At 40.2% G+C, this 20545-nt stretch overlaps 1 protein-coding gene across 3 annotated transcripts in view; it reads right to left on the bottom strand.

Annotated features, from left to right (window-relative positions):
• khdrbs3 (KH domain containing, RNA binding, signal transduction associated 3) overlaps positions 1-20545 on the bottom strand; it is a 183472-nt gene that overhangs the window by 88246 nt on the left and 74681 nt on the right. For all 3 annotated transcript variants that reach the window (XR_002427163.2, XR_004932312.1, XM_012853716.3), the window contains exon 2: positions 1612-1730. Coding sequence is in view for 1 of the 3 variants with exons in the window: in XM_012853716.3 (XP_012709170.1) it covers positions 1612-1730 (119 nt within the window). In the remaining 2 variants the exon portion in view is untranslated. The remainder of the gene's footprint in view (positions 1-1611; positions 1731-20545) is intronic.

The following is a 20545-nucleotide window of genomic DNA, read 5'->3' as shown; positions in this document are numbered from 1 at the left end:
AACATGAAAGATTCACAACGATCCTTTAATGAGCCAGCAAGGACAATCAACACTGAGTGGTCTATCTATCCGGCACAATGTAAACTTAACGTGTGTAAATCAAGTATTTTGATTGGACAATCTGAGCTTGGGGCCAACGGATTTGTGCCCAACAGCTGTCTACTGAGAGCGTGTTGGGTATGCACACTGCGATTTCAGATGTTCATTATTTAAACAAACGTTGGTGGGCCTGCCCCAACATCAAGGCACCTCAAGAGGATTTAGCTACTGAGCTTGTCAGTATTCTGTCTGACTTAGATATATAGACACAAATGTTTATTGTGTCTATATATCAATAAAATTATTGTGTATAATTTTATTGGTAACGGAATTGGTCGTTTATAATTTTACTAAATAAAAAATGATCCTGCCCCACTGATTAGTGTGACCATAGAGCACCACAGTGACATCTGGTGGGGCCTGGCCCCACTGGCCCCAAATGCACAGACGCTACAACTCAATACTTTGACCTTTCCAAAATGAATCAGTGGCAGGCTGATGCAGCTGGTGATCAAATTGTGCTTTCTACACTATCAAAGGCATTACGAGATACTGGAAAATATTTTACCTCAGGCAGCGTGTTTTCCTACGTTAAGTAAATGCCAGGCTGACAACAGTGTGATCAAGGTAAAAGTGATGTTGTAACTATAGTATTAGTAACTTTTGTAACAAAAATGGTCAACTGATGGTGGTATAGTTTTAGTCTGCATCTTATTTCTGCTATATTTAGGAGAGGATTTCTTTTTTGACGTTGTTTCCCTCCTCCTTCCCCTTCACCAACATACTGCAGGTTACTGCTGTCTCACCCCCTAGAGAACTGAGGTGAAAACTTGAGTGATGTCCACTGTCTAAGAGCAGCCCTCTCACTTTTACACCAGCCTTCCCATCGTGCTCCCAGTGGGAAATCCCTGTCATGCAATGAGCTTGTGGGCCCAAAGAACTTCAGCGCCGGTGAAAGCTCTTCATGGCGAGTGAGGCTTAAGTGCTCTCTGGAAAATCAGTGTTGTCCCTCAAAATGCTCTCAAGCTGTGAACAGTTATCGGAATACAGAACGTTTTCAACCCAGTACTTTCGACAGACTGTATTGGAAGTTTTTTTTTTGTTTGTTTGTTTTTTTACTAACCAGGCTTTTACTCTTTTTTATATAAAAAAGTGGTCTCTACTTTAAAGCTATAGTGAGACAACTCCTTCGAGTCTCTTTTTTAACTCATAGGTGTTTATCAGCAAACTTTAAGGTGAGCAAGAAGTCTTTGTCCAAGGTCAGAGCATCAGAGCTGTGTCATGTAGGTACATGATGTGAGCGTTTAAAAATGTCTGCAGTTCTTCAGACAGGAAGTAGCATCCTAACATGGTTGTACCCCAGTTCTGTCAGCCGACACCGTTGCAGGCGTGCTGCCTCTAATGAAATAAAATATCATCAGAAAGTGACAAGTGGCTGTTGGAAAGGAAGTGGAATCAAAAGCAGGCCTGCTTGAGTTGACTTCATTATCTAAATATAACACATCCAAAATTCTCTGTCGGTGCACGTCGCTTTCTCGGAGGAGTCTCGGGTGGTGCTGCTATGTCACTTACTTTAGGAAACTGCTTGACTGGTATTAAAACTTTCTGGCCCAGTTTCATGTTCTTGTTGATGACGACGTCAATAAACTTCTCCTCCTCCTTCCCCTCATCTCTCTGGATTTTTTCAATCTCTGGAAGTAAAAAAAAAAAACAAGAAGGAAAAGAAAGAACAATCATTACCAGCTCTTTTAAGGCCATTTTATATTTTTAAGAGGCATATTCTTCACATTTCACATTTTCTCACCGCCTGATAACACATCTGTGGACACTAGAACACAAACCCTCTAATGAACATTTACAAACAAGCAAGCACATTGCAAGTTAAACAGAATATACTATGCTGTACTTTTTTTAATCCCCCTTTTCTGACACCTAATATTGCACCTTTAGCTGTCTAAATAAACACATGATGCTATTCCCATCACTGTAGGGGGTTTGCAGTCTCGAACGTAACTGGCACAAGAAACTTAGTGTCCATAATGTGTGTATTTATTAGTTGGCTGAAACTGTTTAACATACCATCTGGTAAAAAAAAAAAAAAAAAGAAAAAGCCTCATCCTGAATCAGTCATTTTAATTCACCTGCTCATTGTGTCCATCCCTGTAGGGCATTTGCCAATCAGGAGTGTATTTGATTGTTAGACAGTCAACAGCCAACATGTATAAAGTACTAGGTTGGAAACAGCTCTTAACACAACCTGATTGGCTACGTAATGCCATGCCCACATATGCCCAAAAACCACAGCTTTGCTCAAGCACTGTGAAGAAAAAAAAAGGTTTATTACCAGGACCCTAGAAATTTACCAAGAGTTAATAATATGCCTTTTTGTAATTTCTTAAAACTGGACGGGGAGCGTCACACAGCAGTCTGGGGTGTGTGACTTAAAGCGCTGGCTACCTGCTGAGGTATTATGGAGCGTCGTGGATTGTGACGTTTGTACAACATTACCTTGTAAAAGAAATGTCAGAAAGATTGCACACTGGCTTCCACTCTGACTCTTTATCTGTCCAGATAGAATGATGACCAATAATATCAACCTCCTGTCACTTATAGATAAAACTGGTGCAGCCTAGACTCTGGAGCGCTACATAGAGTAAACAGACGTTATATCCTTTGAACTTTCTCACATGTTGTCTAACTACAACCATAGACTTCAATGTATTTCATTGGATTTTATGCAATAGACCAGTCAATACTAAATGAATATATAACTGGAAAAGGACACACCTACAAGGTAGAACTCTAAACTCTTTTGCAGCATCTGACAGGTGTTGTTTCAGGGTTACCATGTATTTAGTTTCATCCATCTTCCTGTTAGCTCTGTCCAGCTTCCATGTACCCGCTGAAGAAAATGACTCCCACAGCATGATGCTGCTGACATTGTTTTTTGTTTTTTTTTCTGCTATGCATAGCTTTTTGGTCTCATCTGACCAGAACACATTATTTTCCATGTTTATTGCATGCCCTACTTGGCTTGTAGCAAGCAGGACTCCTACTTGCTTTGCTTAAACAGTGGTTTTCTTCAGTTTCCCATAAAGACGTCTTGCAGACAGATTTTACCACCTGAGCTGGAGCTCCCCCAGAGGCACCTCAGGGCTTGCTTCTCTGAATAATGCTCTCCCTTATGGGCCTCTCTGTTTAGCTGGACAGCCATGCCTTGGTAGGTTTGCAGTTGTGCCATACCTCCTGTGAGATGTCCAAAGCTTGAGACGCTTGAGACGCTTTAAGCATCTCCACATCTTTCTCCTTGACCCATGTCTCTGCCTTCCTCTGTCTTCATGATGCGGTGGGTTCTCTAATGTTCTGTCACCAACCTCTGATGCCTTTACAGAACAGGGTTCTAGTAACTAATTAATTGACTCTTTAAGCCAGTTGTCGCACTAGAGTTTGTAGAGGTGTAGAGGTATCAAGGTGCAGGGAGCTTTTCCTGTTTTTATTTTTTCATTTATTTATGATATTTAGGTTTGAAAGTGTCCTACATTCCACGCCACAATTGTGCACTAGCTAGTGTGGGTCTAGCATGCAAATTTCTAACAAAGATATCGAATTTTACGGTAGTAGTATGATAAAGTGGTCAGAAACGGCCTCTATTATACAATGATGGGCAAATCTGGTTGCATGCAAAAAGGTAGACAAGCAATGATTACAAAAAATAACGCACAAGGACATTGAATTCAAAGCACACATGGGATGTCGGTGAAAAAAGAAGAGAGAAAAAAAAACAATAAAATAAATAGGAGGACTCTGGAGCTTACACCTCCAGGCGACCAAAACTACTTGCTGTCACGCCGCTCCTTTTCGGCAGAGGTGGGACTTTGATGTATTGGGAGACGTAACCTTGAACGTTTAATCAGATGGATAACATCTGTGTTTCAGCGCCGGGAAAATGGTTTTGTGGAGAGGGCAGCAGGGAGGAGCAGCGAGGTCCCCGACAAAGACTCCAGGCTAAAAGCCCGGCAGAAGGAAAGGGTGAGGCAGAGGGCAGACAACAGCGCAGATTTACTTCTCCTGGGTAAAATGATTTTCACAAAGGTGCAAAAAAAAATAGAGCGATTGCACTGGTTCTTCTTCCTTAGTTCAGGTTTTTGAAGCGCCCCTCAGAATCAGATATGATGTTGAATAGATTAATTTATAAAAAAAAAAAAGAGAACCCTGAAAACCTGCACACAGGTTCAAACAACAGGAGAGAATGGCCCACATTTTTCAATTAAACAAAGTTAGGCTTATCAACAGAGCTAACTGGAAACTCGGAGGGCAATTGTGACTCCTCAACAAGGCTCGGCAGCGTTACATTAGCAGAATGTAATTAAAACCTTTGATATGAGTATTAAGCGGGATAAAAGAAGTATCAGTGAGATGGAGATATCTTTAAGCCTCGGTTTCTCCCAAGGGGAGGCAGAGACAAGCACACATTCTGGAAAAGGAAAGCATTAATATTAATGCATCGCCTAGCAACATGCCAAGACGGAGTTTCTTGCCTCCACCGGGCGTTGTCCTCAAAAACAGTCAGGCTCTGATGTGCGGAGAGATTGTGACTGAGATTATGCTCTAGTTGGGGATGTTTCTCCTCTCTGGCCTAAAGCGCATTCGTTCTTACACATTCAGCCCTAAAGTTCCTAAAAAAAAAAACATTCCTCGGGTGCATGAAATCCATCTGATCTTCCTAAAGGATTGCTGCTCGGCGGTTACTGAAGGAGAATGTGTGACAATCCAAAGTGGCAGCCACCTCCACCTCCGAGTCATTACCATGCGCTCAAACAAAGGCGATTAAACACACATCCCTGACACTTGCTCAATGCGCCTGCTGTTTCTTTTCTTTCTCCTACGTCTTACTCCAGACTCCTTTTGCTCTGCCATCATTTGTCTGTTGGAGAAGCAAAAAAAAAAAAAAAAAAAAGTACTCCTTTATTAAATGTGCTTCCCAGAACCCTAGATCTCTTTGAAAAATATATTTTTTCTTTAACATTTCTTTTGATGTAATGGTCCAATTTCTGGTTGCAACTCTTCCCTTCTAAAACAATGCTGACGCAGGGAGAAATGGGAAGAAAAGAAATTAATCCAGGAGAGCGATAAAGCTTTTAATGCCAATATCCGCCAGTTGCTCAAATGCAAACGGAATAATAAATGCAATATAGTATCCTGATCATTTCCTTGAGGAAGGAAGGTCTGACTCTATAGCCACTCAGCTTTTTATAATGCTGAATAAGCACTTTGAGTTGATTGTTTAGTATCTTATGGGCAGGGTAACTGCTAAAAAACTCCAAGAAGTCTTAATTCATGATGCCAGCAGCACATAAGGCTTATTTTATTAGAATAAAACAGACATCATGGCTCATAATATGACAAGGTGAATGAGATCAGACATATGCAAAGGTAAGACTGCCTAACCCCCACACCCCTGTTCTGACTCCTTATCTATATGTGATGCAGTTAATAAGGAATCCCCCCCTACATATTCCTTCTGTTTCTGCTTTTATTGTTTTGCCACACTTAACTTTTTCACATCCATTTTACTATGAGACAAAGTTCTGAAATGATATTTTCATGAGAAGCAAAGCTACCCCAAACCAATCTGGCCCTATGTGAAAATACCATTGCCTTCCATGGTATATCTTAAACTACCTGTAATTTAGCACATGTTTTGGTTCAGTGTCACTAGCCACAGCCAGGTACGATCACAGCCAGCCTTGTAGAATTAAACAAAGAAACTGATGGTCAACCAAAAGTACCCCGAAAGCACTTTAACGAGTCACGGAGCAGGTCATATAAGGACAACATCTGTAGGACTGCAAGCTTCAGCTGCCTAAGTTAAGTCTCAATGATTCAAATATAAAAAAAAAAAGAAGCTGGGCAAAAATAGCCTTCATGGGAGAGGTTCAAGGTAAACACTACTGCTGTTATGTTCTTTAGGGAAAATTCTAACAAATGCAATGTTTTTAAAGGACACTTCTTCCCAAAACAAAAACATTCTAATACCCTTTAAGCTGGTCCTCAACGTATTACTAAGACCTATAGAGTTCTCAACAGCTTTTAGAAGCTTCCAGACAGCTGACGCCAAACATTTAGTGAGCTGAGTTGAAATATCTGTATTTCATGAAAGAGCGTGATGCTAAGGTGGGCTTCTGATGTAGCACTCATGTAAAGGGTCATTTCAAAGCATTTTTAGATTAGCTCCTTTTCAGTATCTACCAATTTCCTGCACTAACTACAGACTTTTTAAAATACCATTTGTGATGTGTGATACAGCAATTTTACCCTAAAATATTTAAAGAGTGTAGTTAGGATATAGGTTAGGAGGGGTGGGTTTAGGTGTTAGGTTAATCTAGCATCTGAACCTGGACCAGGTAAAAAACTACAGGTCCATCTCAAAGCCCTGATCTAAGATTGGATCATAAGGTAAAAAAAAGACAAAACAAAAAAAAACAAAAAACAGCTCAGGTATTTTTGGAATTAGTGTGCGTTTATTTTTGGCATCTGTAGTTCAAAAACCATCATAAAAAATGAGCTGCTGAACGTTTAGGTCGTAATGTGACGTATCAAAGACATGAGTATAATTTCTATAATGGGGAAAGCCTTTAACTGTTCAGAGATTCTTTTATCATGCATATAATGGAATACATTTTATTTTTCCTGGACTTGCAGGGAGTTCCCTATTTCCAGAGTTTAAAGACTGCAAAGGAACCCTGTTGATAGTAGCAAAACCTGGATTATTCAGTCCTCCAAGCTTCTTGAGTGACTGATCTGAAGGAAAGAAGTAGAGCGGAACAGGAGATGCTTCCATCACTACAGTAACTCTTCTAGAGCCCATAGACTGTAGTACTGAAGCACAACATGCAAATGTTCAAAGTGCAATACTTTGAACATTTGCAATACTTCAATAGTTTCAAAGGTCTGAAATGTTTTTCGAATAATCAAGTACGGGCTGGAACTGCCATTCAATTGTCAGTTAACTTAGGGAGAACCAAACTACCAAAATACAAAGTCTGTCTGACGTCACTGCTAAAAAACTTGTTTTTTTTCCATCCAAACACTGATCATCCATGTTGAAGATGGAAAGAAATGTTGCCTTAAACACTGCACCCGTTTGAAATGTGCTAAAAATCCATCAAATGCACCTTCCTGGTTGGTGACAGGCCACAACGGGAGGCCACCCCAGCTGTCTGCCTTCCTATTAGAAATGGAATCACTTTAAAGCAGCCCTGTGATTAGGCCTTCCCATTTAAAATTCATAAGCTGGGGAGATTTTGGGGGATTATGCATGACTTGGGCTGCGTGCTGGAGAGCGGCGCTAGGGATGGAGCCCCTTGGATCATTAAGTCCAGCAATTCCACGTGGAGGGCTGAGCTACACATAAATGCAATATGGACATTGTGTTTTCTTGAACTGCATCAAAACAAGGCGAAGGAAGTGAAAACTAATAGGCTAGAGAGCAGTAGAGCTGATGAAGAAAAATGGAACAATATTTGAATCTATATTATGTTTTTTTTTTTCTTTAGCCCACTTCATATGTTTAGGGTTTCTCTGCTCGCAGACAAAACGCTCTATGAGCTCTACGTTATTTGTTTCTATTCTTCAGTATGCCTGTCTATGCACATTATTTTATTTTTCTTATTAAATTACAATGTTTAGAAGATAAGATTGCAAAGCTGCTCATTTTTGAAAAGCATCTAAAAATATCCAGGAGTTCCTACGCTGATTTAAATTTTAAGCAAATTTGAATTCTACATTTGAGATCAGATTTTCAGTTCTGTGACACCTGGATGTTGCATTTTTCCTTAAACTGTACAATAATCTAACGGGAGCAAATACAAGTATTGTTCTGTATTTGGTGGACTGTTTCAAGGACCTTTCTTTTTATTGAGGATGTGTTGTCGCTGTATGCCTTGAACATGAAAACCTAAAGTATAATGTTTAACCTACATAAATCCGGAGTGTTAAACTAGGCCAGTCTTTTCCAACCGTGCTGCTCAAGGCACACAGGCCTTCGTGTTTTAGAGGTTTCTCTTCTTTAACACATCTGATCGAGCTAGGCTGCGTGCCTCCTGGCACCACCTGAGGTTTAACATATAGCTACAACTTCCAACAAAGTTGACTTATTCATTAAATGGAATGCATAACAAATCCTGGATAGAATCCTGAGTAGGATAGAAGAAAACTAAATATGGCTTATAATAGAAAATAGTTCGGGTGTATTCTCTGCTACACTTAAAGGATGCACAGTCTAAAATAAATAATCAACGGCTGCGACAAAGAAGGGTGCAAAGATCAACGTTTGAATGACACAGTCAGACTTGCTATCTCTGCCAAGGCAGGGAAAAGAATAGGAACTTTTTTTTTTTTTCCAGCCAGCTGACCAGTACAGCAACAGACGGCGGAGCACTGGGTGACATGGTAATCTGTCCAGCAGGAGAGAAATTTGTATCACTCCAGAACTTTCTCTGGAATCTAATTTACAGGTTTCTAAATGATTATTTTTTGTGTGTTTAAGTGCAATTCGACATGACTTTGGGTGCATTCACACCAGGAAAGTCATTTGGTCCACTTGTTTGATCCAGACCAATAGCGGACCTTTTGTATTTATTCATTTATTTATTTTGGTGCGGTTTGCTGTCGCATTGTGCGTTTTCCAAGCGAGCTGTAACTTGTAAACAAAGCCATGCGTGCGACGATTGGTGTTGATTGTTGCTGCTCCTATCCTGTCGTCACAGCTAACCAATCATTGTGAGTGGCAACGCAGGCTTCAGAACATTTTGCTTCTTATTTTGGAACGGCATCGGAGAATGTGTACTGCAAGCTGAAGGAGTCCTTCGGAGAGTTTCCGTTTATGACCTGACATTTAGATCCAATTTAGCGGGACTAAACGGCTCTCTGAAGTCTGTGTACATAAAACATGTCTGAAACATGTTTTATGATTGTGTTTCATGATGAGGGCTTAACCTGCATGTATTTATCCAACCACGTTCCAACTGCAAGAGGTTACTTCCAATTTTTTTCTTTCCTTTTTTTTTTTTTTAACATCTTTAAAAAACCTTCCAGCAGCAGTAACAGGAGTAGACAGCATAAGATAAGTGAAAGCGCTTGGTTTCAAATTGAAAGAGAAACATTCAAATGTTCGATTCAGCGACACTGACATAATTTATTGCGGTGGTGTATAATGTACATCATACAACCATTTCAGTTACATTCTCTAGAGAGGAAGGCATAATCACAAAGTGCTAAAACCTGTTTTCTTTATATGCTGGGATTTGATGAACGCTACTACAGCATAATTTGCCCTGCTTCATTTTCAGGATGTCTGTTTAGCCCTGCAAAGACTGAAGTATTATGTCTAAGGACCATAACAGAGGAGCTTCGGCAGGTTTTTATCTGTCTCTTAATGTAACTGATACTAGATGTGCCATTTTGTTGAAGACTATGATGTGTTTCTTTCCCCTCTTTTTTAAGGTCACATAAACAAAACGTTCCAAAAGAAAAGCCACATTTGTTGTTCTTTTTTTCCTCATTTTGGGATTTCTATCTCCCAGGATATGCGAACGTGAGTAACTAAAAAGGCTTTGATGTTACTGAAGTGAGTCAGGAACATTTCAAGGCATTAATATTAAAGGTAGAAACTTAAAGATAAAATAGAACTGGATGTGTTTGGTGGTCTATTTTTAACCAGTGTCAGATTTCCACAGGAAGGTTGGCTTTTGTGGAAACAAAACAAGTGTTTAATGATCTAATCTCTTTCATTTTAAACATAAAAATCAAGGCATGTACTTAAGTTTTAATAATGTGGTTTGTACAATTTGAACAGAGTTCATTTTGAATTGGAATTAAACATAGTAGCCATTTCTTGTAGTCATTTTAGAATATTTGTTGTATTATTACACATTTTTGCCAATCTGCTCTGGGACCAGTAACACCAAGGAGATATTAGCTAGTTAATTTGTAGTGATATGTGGAATGTTTTTTTTTTTTTTTGGTGAGGATGTGAGCATCGGCGTTTTGGTGTGGATTAACTGCTCTCTGACTGACTTTTTAGGCAGGCGCCGCTGCAGTAATCGAGTTGATCAAAGATAAACGCATGGATGAGTGGTTCAAGATCCTGCTGGGACTTTAGTCCTTTAATCATCAAAATGTTCTCCAGGTGATAGAAAGAAATTAGATTGATGAGTAATGCCAGTTGGAAACAGCATATGGTACACATGCAAAAAAAGGTCTGTCCTAAAAGGTTTTGCATGGAAACACAACTACCAAATACCAATATGAATTAACTAGTTATTGTCAGTCTGGTGTTACTCTATTCAGAGCAGATTTTGTTATTGACTGTATTTGCCCCTAAAGGTTCAGGTCTAAGTCCATCACTACACCCAGGTTCCGGGCCTGATCATAAAGCTATTAGCCTCGTGAGACCATCCTGATCTCGCGAGCTTTCAAGGTTTCACTCGCAGATCAGTCTGGCTACTCTCCGTTAAAGAAAATTTGGAGCCGTTCACCAAACGAACGTCCAATCAGCGTTGGCTTTGAGGCGGGTTGAGGTGTGACGAAACGGGAAGCGCGACAGTTCAGTCTAAAGAACATGGCGGCTTCAGCCGATGAAACTAGCGTTAGCGTGGCTATCGAGCAAGTTTTATCGGAATTACAGAGTATTTATTTGCTGAGCTAACGAGCCTTTACCTGCAGCAGCAAGAGTAGCTTGGCTTGTGGTTGTGTTTTCGTCGTCGCTCGTAACAGAGCGACGACGAATCTGATTGGTTCATTTGGCCCGTCTATCACCAACATAGGCCAATCAGCTAACCAGTATTTTCGCCCCTTCCCAAAATTACTTCAACGGAAGGTTTCCAGATGGATATGCGGAGCAAATCTATCTGGCGGAGTCAGGTAATAAAGCTATAGCTGTAATAATTGATATTGTGTGATGACTCTTGATTGCACCTGTTTTGGTCCAACAGTAGAGCTGTGTGTTGTCTTCATAGTTATGGTAACTTGTCTTGTTGTTTGTTATATTCTGAGCTTCTGGAAGCATGTCAAACAGGAGAAGAACCAAGATGGAAACTTGATAACCTTGTTACTCTTATATAAAGTGACCTGTTGACACAAAGAAGTCCGTGTCGTTTAAATAGACTCAAACCAGTCAAGTGTTGTACCAGAAAGGCCGACCCAGTTCTTGAGTTTCTCCGGTAATATACCATGGTCAGCGGTGTTGAATGTTGCGCTGAGCTCCAATAATACCAGCACTGGTTCTTCCACCCAGTGTTGCCGGATTGGTTCAGCATCAGTCAAAGAAAAATGTCCTTTCTTTTCTGTGTCCAAGAATAGCTGGACTTAACATAACTGTATAAGAAAAAATCTCATACTTTTTCAGAACTAAAAATGAAATAAAAAAAAAAGCCATTAGATTATACTTCACATTTTGTTTTTTTGATTCCTGTGTTAATGCAGCAAAACAGTCTCATACTGGCCCATGCCAAGTCAAAAAAGTTCTATTAAGCTGTTTCAACACAACAAAGCTGCATTTAAAGGGATTAGTTCTAAGCTATTGCAGTCTTAAAGCATTTTCAAAGCGTTTTGCCTAAACAACTAAGAAGAAAACATGGCGATTTGGCCCGTATCTTCCTACAGAAATATTCATTTAGACTGATGGACTGAGTGAGTGATGAGGCTTTCAAACAGCACCATGTGTGCCAGAAACAGTTTGCCCAACACACATCCTACCGGCGTGACCACGTGGGTTTGCTGTGAAATATAGTTTTAAAGGAAAGGGCGAAAAAAAGAAGAAAAAAAAATGGGGAAAGTAATAAATAAATAAAAATAAAAAAAAACACGTCTTGACTCGCCCCTGTCCTGAAATCTCAATTTCACTCTGGCTCTTCTAGTGCCTTGACAAGGTCAGCCTGGCAGCAGGAATTCGTCTCACCCCCTAATCTGGAGATTACATTCTCAGCGGCCGGGCAAAGCCCTCCCTCTTCCCCCCCCCTCTCTCTTTCTGCCTCTCTGCCTGCAACCCTGGCAGCTTGGCGCTCCACTGCGAGGTAACGAGCCAAGACCTGCTTACAGTGTAGAGATAATGTCCACGGATTAAGACAGAGAGCCCCTTGAGTGGTGCCTTTTTCATTCCAGTATTTGGCCTGTGAAGCGTCATAAATACACCCAGCCGCTCTCGCTCTCCACTCCGCAGATCTCAGTGGAGGGCTGTCTGCTCGTGAAAGTGGATCTTAGAATATGATCCAAATCCAGCGAACTTGTGGGTAATGGCCACGGCATGACAAAAAAAAAAAAAAAAAATTGCAAAAGAGGATTTTTTACGGCAAAAAAAAAAAAAGATCTCAGGGTCTTTTAGGATGCGCTTTACAGCTTCAGAGTAAAACACTTCATTCAAACAGTCGGATAAGAACATTAAAGTTCCCCTGAAGACCCCCCTGGGTGGCTGGGTTGTTCAAAGTGCATGAGCTTGAATTTTAAGGATGTTTTTAATATCTTCAGGATACTTTTTAAAACTGTAAAGACGCCGGAGCCGCCGGGGTCTCCTGTCTTGCGTGAAATTCTCTACCCTTGTGTTGTTTGGTTATCACTGGGGTAGATACAGGGTGCATTTATTAGTTGGGGGGCGGGGGGTGTAATTAAAGATGCTCTTGCACACAGGCTTCCCAAAATGCAGGATTTATTTTCTAAATTCTCCCCTATCTGTGATATCACAAGCAGCATCTTTAACCAGCAGCAATAACAGAGACGTTTGAGACATTATTTTTTTTTTTTTTTAGTCTTACCATCCTTGTGAAAGTATTAACACCCCGTGAACCTTTTTTTTTTGTTGTTGTTGTTGTTTTGTCACACTAAATTCACAGACTTCAAAGGTTTTTATCTGGATGCTATATTTGGAACAACATGAGCACAGCTGTGGCGTCCATTTGTCATCGGCCGTCTTACCTCTAATAGCACTAAATAAACTCCTGTGGCTGCAGTTGATTTCAGAAAACATCTACTTAGCCGAGACCAGCTCGATGTAAATACATCTCAGTATAACTACAGCTGTTTTGTGAAGGCCTTGGAGTTTGTGCCAGAATATTAGAATTATGAAGATTGAGGAGCACAGCAGACAGGTCAGAGATGGATGCTTAAAGCAGGGTTAGATTATAACACAACATGACCAGCTTTGACCATCTCAGGGAGCTCTGTTTAAGCCATCCACAGAAAATGGGAAGGCTAATGCAAAAACCGAAACCCTAAATTAAAACTGCCATTTGCCTAAAGCCCTGCTATATATAAGACCCTGCTTGATTCTGATTCTGATGTTTTTGGCTGTCACGGGCCAAAAATGCGCAAAGGTTTAACAAACATGAGACTGTTTTTAGAAGGCTTTGCAATTCGGTAAAATTCATAAGAAAAGAAAAGAAATTTGCAAGCACTAAAATGCCCACATTGAAACACCCTAATTTTAACAGGAATATGTAACATTATTATTGATAGCTGGATAAAATTAAGCTTGCCTGCAAGATTCATTGTGGTGGTATTTGTGCATTCACAAACACATGAGAATCCATCTTGTACCGCTCCGTCTTCAACCGTTTGTTTCCGAACCAAAAACGGTTCGGGCCAATCACATTGCTGTATTGATGTTCAACACATTACAGTACGAACATGGCAGCGCAGGAGGACTTCTATCGCATCTGTTTTGTAATAATCCACAATTTCATCTTTGAAGAACAGCAAGAAATACCTTGACTTGCTTAACTTCTTGTGGTTTCGCATGACGGGGCTGCTTATATTTTTATTTGATACCGTGATTGACTGCAACCAATCTTTGGTAGGCAGGCATTAGGTGTTGCTTCACCCAATCAGCTCGGAGAGTTCTGCTCCTTTTTCCCAAAACAGATTTGATCAGAGCAGTACCATTAATAATGTACAGAACAGTGAGTGCTACACATTATCAATATGGCTGGCCAGGTTAGAATATAGAAACAACAACAACAAAAAAGCTAAACGTGCAAAAGCAAAGACAACTTTTTAACAGCTGCAAAATACTAATGCAAATGAGTCTATTTGCTCATAAGCGATATAAATCCAGCTGTGCAGTCAGACCAGAGAATGGCCAAAAACACTGCCCGCATTGCTTCCAGTTGTTTGGTTGAATTAGTAGTTGTCTTGGCTGGAAAGAAAGTCTAACTGAGCTAAAATGTACTTTTACCTCAGGGGATATCTGATACATTACATTCAGACTAAAAGTACAGCAGTTATTAGTGTGAATTCTCCATGTGTCATTGCAGAGTAGATCAGTTGGAGAGTCAGGTCTGCAGGTCAGAGGCACTTGGCATTAGTTATTTCTTTCTGAGATTTATTTGACAAAAAATGAGGCGATGATAAATTATTTTTACAAAACATATGTGATCTTTAATTTGTGCAGTTTCTGTGAAATACAAACTAACCATTTTGAAAGGAAAATGTAAAAAAAAAAATCACACTAATCTGCTATAACTCAACAGTTGTCATTTTTTCATCTGGTGTTTTATATAAAAGCTGCTGCACAAATCCTGTGGAATTGCTTGACTGATCAGCTCCTCCAGTCATCTTTAACGCTAGCGAGCGAACGTATCCAGGTTACACATTATCAGTTCACCTTTCCTTATCGCCATCTGCTAAAAGCATCTGAAAATGTGTCTAATGAGACCAAACTCTTCCTCCTCTGAAGAAGAAGGAAACGCTCGCCTTCTCTGAGACAATCTGATGGAAAAATGAGCAACTCCTGTGCTATCACAAATTAATAAATGTTGAATGTGTTTGTGAATGTCCTTGAACGCGATTATGTACAGCTTTTTAAAGTGGATGTAAGCATTAGAAATTTATAAAACAGTCAAAGTTGTATAAAGACGCTGAATATGGAATGAGGCCTATGTAGGTCAATAATATTCTGCCATACATAATTCAATGCCGCACTCATTATAAAATATTCTGTTTTCGCACAATAGATAAGAAAGTATGAAACTGCTAAGATGTTTCCTAAAAGCAGCAGGGCTATTTCTGGGATGATGTTGGTGAGTAGCACTGGGTACTGGGGTAACTGAAAAGATACGGCAACTGCCCCTCAAATAAAAGCAACAAAGAGCTTATTACATGGCCAGAAAGCTCAAACTCCGTTTGGTTGCAGCCCCAGGACGAAAAGGCTGTATGAAAGGATGAAAAATTCAGCTCACTCAGTGGGGTTGCGTTTTTTGGTTTGTTTTCATTCTGTCAGATTCCTTCCACTGTGCACCTTCCAGGCTTCCGTACTAAAATAGGTTATGAGTTGACAGGGTGGGAGTATTCGAAAGAGCAGAAAACACATCCAGTTCGGTCCAAAACTTTCAAAGATGCTGCTTTCTACTTTAGTTTGCTGTTTATGGGTCTAGATTTGTTTTAAGTGGGGATCTACTGAGATGGAATGAGCGGTCAGTGTCATACCTGCAGTTGACAACTCTTTTAGCTGATGTCCAAAGAGAGGGTCCAAGACAAAAGGAGATATTTGCCACGTTAAACCAACCCCAAAATTATTACTACAGCAATACTTCCAAAGGCTTATATACATGTAAACCGCTGTCATGTTTTTATTTTTTGTAATAACTGAATATCTGTGAACCAGTCATCAGCCAGTTTCTCAAAGCCAACATTTTTCATCGTATAATCCCTCTTATTTAAAGTCCAATTAATTGAGAAGCGAGTAACCAGAATTTTCTCTGGCAGCATGTAGCATAGAGTTGTGCTCCCCCTCCCCCACCCATTGCTGTGAGCCGTCAGTCTGCAGGTTAAGAGGGTTTTCCCCAAAACCGTTCCTTTTACTGAAAGAAAGTCAAAGTTCTCAACAGTCTGTCACTGTATATGGTCATAATCAGTATCTATTACACATTGACTTTGCTTTATCACACCCATTACAATAAGTAATGCAACTGTTCTGCTGAACAGCACACAATCCTCAAACGTAAACTCAACATTTCTTGCTTCTCTTTTGGAAACAACTGTCCAAGTCATACCATTCATTTCTGTGGTTTAAACATTCCTCAATATGTGGTGGCTAAGTCTGCATCGTTGCTACGGGGGACCCGGGTTCTGAATCCCAGTTGTGTCAGGAAAGGAAACCAGAGTAAGTCTGTGTGCAGGTTGTGGTGACTTGCTGTGGCGACACCTGGATAAGACGGCAGGCGAATGGACTTGCAAACATCTCTCTGTATCACTGCAACAGGTTAGCTCCAAGCTAAGAATTGTTGTGTCTGGTGGCATTTGGTAGGGTAATTAAGCAACCTACTACAGGGTTATTCATGATATGTTGATCCAGTTACTTAACAATCTAACATACACCTGTTGGGGTGCAAAAGTCAATAAAATAGTGTTTATTTAACCTCATACCATATTTTCGCTTTTTAGACAGTCTTACCTACACTGCCTCCTGCCTCCCTTTGCCATGCGCAAAGGTGCGGAAGGTGTTTATAGGTTTGCAAAATAGCACTCACAATAAATTGCCATGGTTATGTTGCATGAGAGGGTATAAAAATAACTGATACTTTATCTATCTCACAATGGAGAAATTCCCTTCTGCATTTAACCCATCCCCTTTGAGGAGCAGTGGGCTGCCACTGTGGGGCGCCCGGGGAGCAATCAGGGGTTGAGGGTCTTGCTCAAGGACCCAGAGTGCAGGCAGTTGGAATTGAACCAGGTACTTGCATCCTTCTCAGAGTGCAAGTGCGTTGCTCTAACGACTAAGTCCGACCTGGTCTCTCTAGCTATTAGTCTAAGCCCAACTGATCTAGTTCTATATTATATTGAAAGGAAAAGAGAGTAATCTACTGCTGGCAAGATATGAACTTCTCATAGACTTTCAACAGAACCTCCTATAAAAAAGTTGGAAGTAACTTTTTATGTTTTTTCTCAGTACTTGAGATAGAATTAAAATTTTAGCTTTGATTGTAAAAAATCTCTGTAGTTTACACCAGCAGAAATTCCCCCGTATAATGAATTCATGCAGCTGCTTGTAAAAACACAGTTTTACTGCAGAGTATCCAGAGGGATCGGACAGACCTCCTTTGTGCCATCTGATATTTCATAAGAGCCCTGTGTGACTCTAGTATGTTTGCCACCTTCATAAAACCCATTTATTGTTCATTGTCTATTAAGATAAGGATCTAGATTTTTTTGATTTTTTTTAAAAACTGTCTTTTGTTTGTTTTGACAAATCAAACATTGTGATTTTGGTGAAAGGAGGAGCATAACAGGGAGAAAACTGAGAATCAGCTGTCTGGCATACCACAAACTTCATAACAAACCGGGTTTTAGTGGGTCCTTTTGTTGCTTAGGTTCTAATCAAAGCACTGTAACACAATAAACTCACTTTTTTCCGCAATTAAAAAAAAATGAGGTTTATCGTTTCTGCAGCCCTTCTCCTAATGAGGTTTCACATAAAACTGTCATTACACTGCAGAAAAGGACAGGGCGTAGAGAGGAGGGATTTGAGGAGGAAAATGAAAACTGCACATCTTAATGTACACCATTATCTGGAACTCATTTCAGTCTGCATTATCAAAAGACACTGAATCATCACAATTCGTAATGACGAAACCGGCTTCATTTTCGTTCTTTTTTTTTTAATCAATTACCTACAGCATGTCGGTTAACATTATAGACAGTTCCTTAAAAATGTGTGTAAGTGCCACTTTTAAGCATTCTGATCTACACACACTGTGTGTCTTATTCTGGCAAACAGAGAAATGAATTTCCACACTAAGTCCGGGAGCATTAGGGAAGCATGAAAGAGAGAGTAAGTGTTTATGATAGCATCGCGTGCATAATATCTGCTAGGACATCCCAACATGGTGTGAAGGGAGAATGTTAGCGTTTAGCGACACGTGTCCTTTGATTGCTAGAAGCTCAGTCAACCTCTGAGGGAAAAACGTCAATATTGCGAATAAAATGAGTTGCCTGATGTTCTCCAGCAGCGAGGCACTCGTTTCAGCACAGACGCTCGCATTACCGTGAGGGCTTGGCAAAGATTCAGATCAGCTCAAACACACCCTCTGTTGTTTTCCAAGCACACATCCTTTGACAGTTCTGCATCAGGTATTAGCAGTCAGATGCACTGTGCATTGTCGCACATTAGATGATCTTGGCTGACTATGTTCTTCTGTTAAATCCAACATACACTTTAAAGAATGATTGAGAGGTGTTATGTACAGCAGTGTTGCTAAAACGGGACGATGGGGAGGGGGATGTTAAAAGTGGTCTGAATGCTAATCTAGTAGGAGTTTAAAACATGAGCTTTTGGGCTTACAATTACGAAATTAACAAAGCAAAACACAGGAAACACCCTATCCCTGTGGTGCAACATGGTGTTGGCAGGATCATGCTCTGTCTGCATTGTTTAGCAAGGGCATCACTGGCTGGAGTTGATACGAAGACACCCTTATCAAGGTGTTCAATGACATCAGTATAAATGCAGACTGTGTAAGACCTACAGTGCTGGTATCACCTGGACCTGAGTGCAGCATTCGACACAGTTGATGACTCTATTTTGTTATAGCACCTGGAAAACTGGGTCGGCCCCTCTGGTACAGTGTCTAAATCCTACTTAAAGGACAGGGACGTTTGTGAGTCGATAGGTAACTTTACAACAGAGACCAAAACAGTCAAGGTTCCATCCTGTGTCCACCCTTATTCTACAGCTACATGGTCCCTCTGGCTCAGATCATAAAAAAAACATAAGTTGCCATACCTGTGCAGACAACACAACTCTACATCACCATGTCACCAGGTGACTATGAACCCATTCAAATGCCGAGTAAATACTTAGAAGAAATTAATGCATGGATGATCCAAAATTTTCTTCAATTGAATAAGAACAAAACTCAAGTAATAATTTTTGGACCAATAGAGGAGAGATCAAAAGTTAGCACACAGCTTCAGTTGCTTCAGCTTGTAACCACTGATCAGGCCCAGAATCTTGGTGTAGTGCTGGACTCAGACCTGAACCTTCAAAAGCATCTAAAGACAATGACAAAGTCGGCCTTTTATCACCTGAACAACATTTCCAGGATTAAAGGACTAACGTCTCAGCAGGATCTCAAAAACTAATCCATGCGTTTATGTTTAGTCGAATTGATTACTGCAATGGAAAATAATTATAAATATACTCAGGATCTCTGACTGCGGTAAGAAGCTTAGGACAGAGTCAAATGTGGGCGGAGTCCAACGTTGGACCCCACCCCCCAACTCAGACATTAGACTCTGGCTATAACCTGGATCCTAATGTGCTTCCTGGTGGCAGAAGTCGTATAGCAAACCCAAAAGGTTATGAAGCATTAAAATAAAGATTTCTAATAGTGTTGGTGTAAAAAACAATCAATTAATATTTTCTGACACTTTTTGCAGCTTTCCCCCCTCCCCAGATCTCTGGCCAAAAAAACACACTTGCAACTTTCTGTTCGCTGATCAGGAGACAGTCTTGCGGCTCTGTTCTTGTTCTCGCGATAAGACCAACAGGGCTACCAACTAAATCTGCTTATTATAAGTGATGTCAAGCTTGTTTTTTTAAAGTCTCGTAAATTGTGTTAGTTACAGTTTCTTATCTGGGCAACAAACTAAGCAACTAGTTCAAGAGCTATAAACAGACCCGCTCCTGCTGCACTACAGACAATGAGCCGGTGATTTCGGTGGTGACTAAGATTAACTGGTAAGAATCTATGAGCAACGCAGATGTATCCGAAGGACAGGTGGCTATCTCAATACCTGTTTAAAAATACTGGAACCGAGACAAAAATATTTAGAAAATGTTGTTAGAAATCTGTTTTGTTGAATATATATATGTACGATGCCACTGAAAAAATAAGTTTTACATCTCTTTTGATTCCAGAGCAACATTCAGTGACATTTTGCGAACACTGCTGCTCATCTCTTCTGTGGCTGATCACATCAACTTGCATCACTATATCCCGTATAGCTCACATTTAAGGATACTAGAAAAATAACGAAGATTGCACACTTGCATAAACAGTTTTAAACGAAAATGGATAGAAGCTTTCTGTTACCAGCATGTCTTACAAAAAAAAATCAGAAGCATTTATAATAACCTAGTCTGCTCACATCCATACTTCATTAATCAACCTAATATAATTCTGCACAAATCCTGGGCCAGGATCCCAGCTGTAAATCCCTGTGTTGTTCCCATTAACATGGCTTCATGTTAAGAGCACATGTATCCTAATGAGTGCATTGAGCTGTTTGCCTTAGATCCCACCATGAAACCATATTTGAGTCTTTCTGAACTGTTTTTAGCTCCGCTGTACTTACAACGGCTGTATAATATGTCGCAGTTGGAATCAGCATTTGTTAACAGAAGGATAAAATCTAATAAAATCAGAATCACATACCTGCTGGTGTGGGGTCTTTTCTGTTCATGTATACAAACAAGAGACGACCCATAATGATCGTAGGCAACAAGATGATTTTT

The sequence above is a fragment of the Fundulus heteroclitus genome, chromosome 13 (genome assembly GCF_011125445.2).
Source record: "Fundulus heteroclitus isolate FHET01 chromosome 13, MU-UCD_Fhet_4.1, whole genome shotgun sequence".
Classification (NCBI taxonomy): Eukaryota; Metazoa; Chordata; class Actinopteri; order Cyprinodontiformes; family Fundulidae; genus Fundulus; species Fundulus heteroclitus.
The sequence above is the reverse complement of the archived record's forward strand: the minus strand, read 5'-3'. Positions and strand labels throughout refer to the sequence as shown.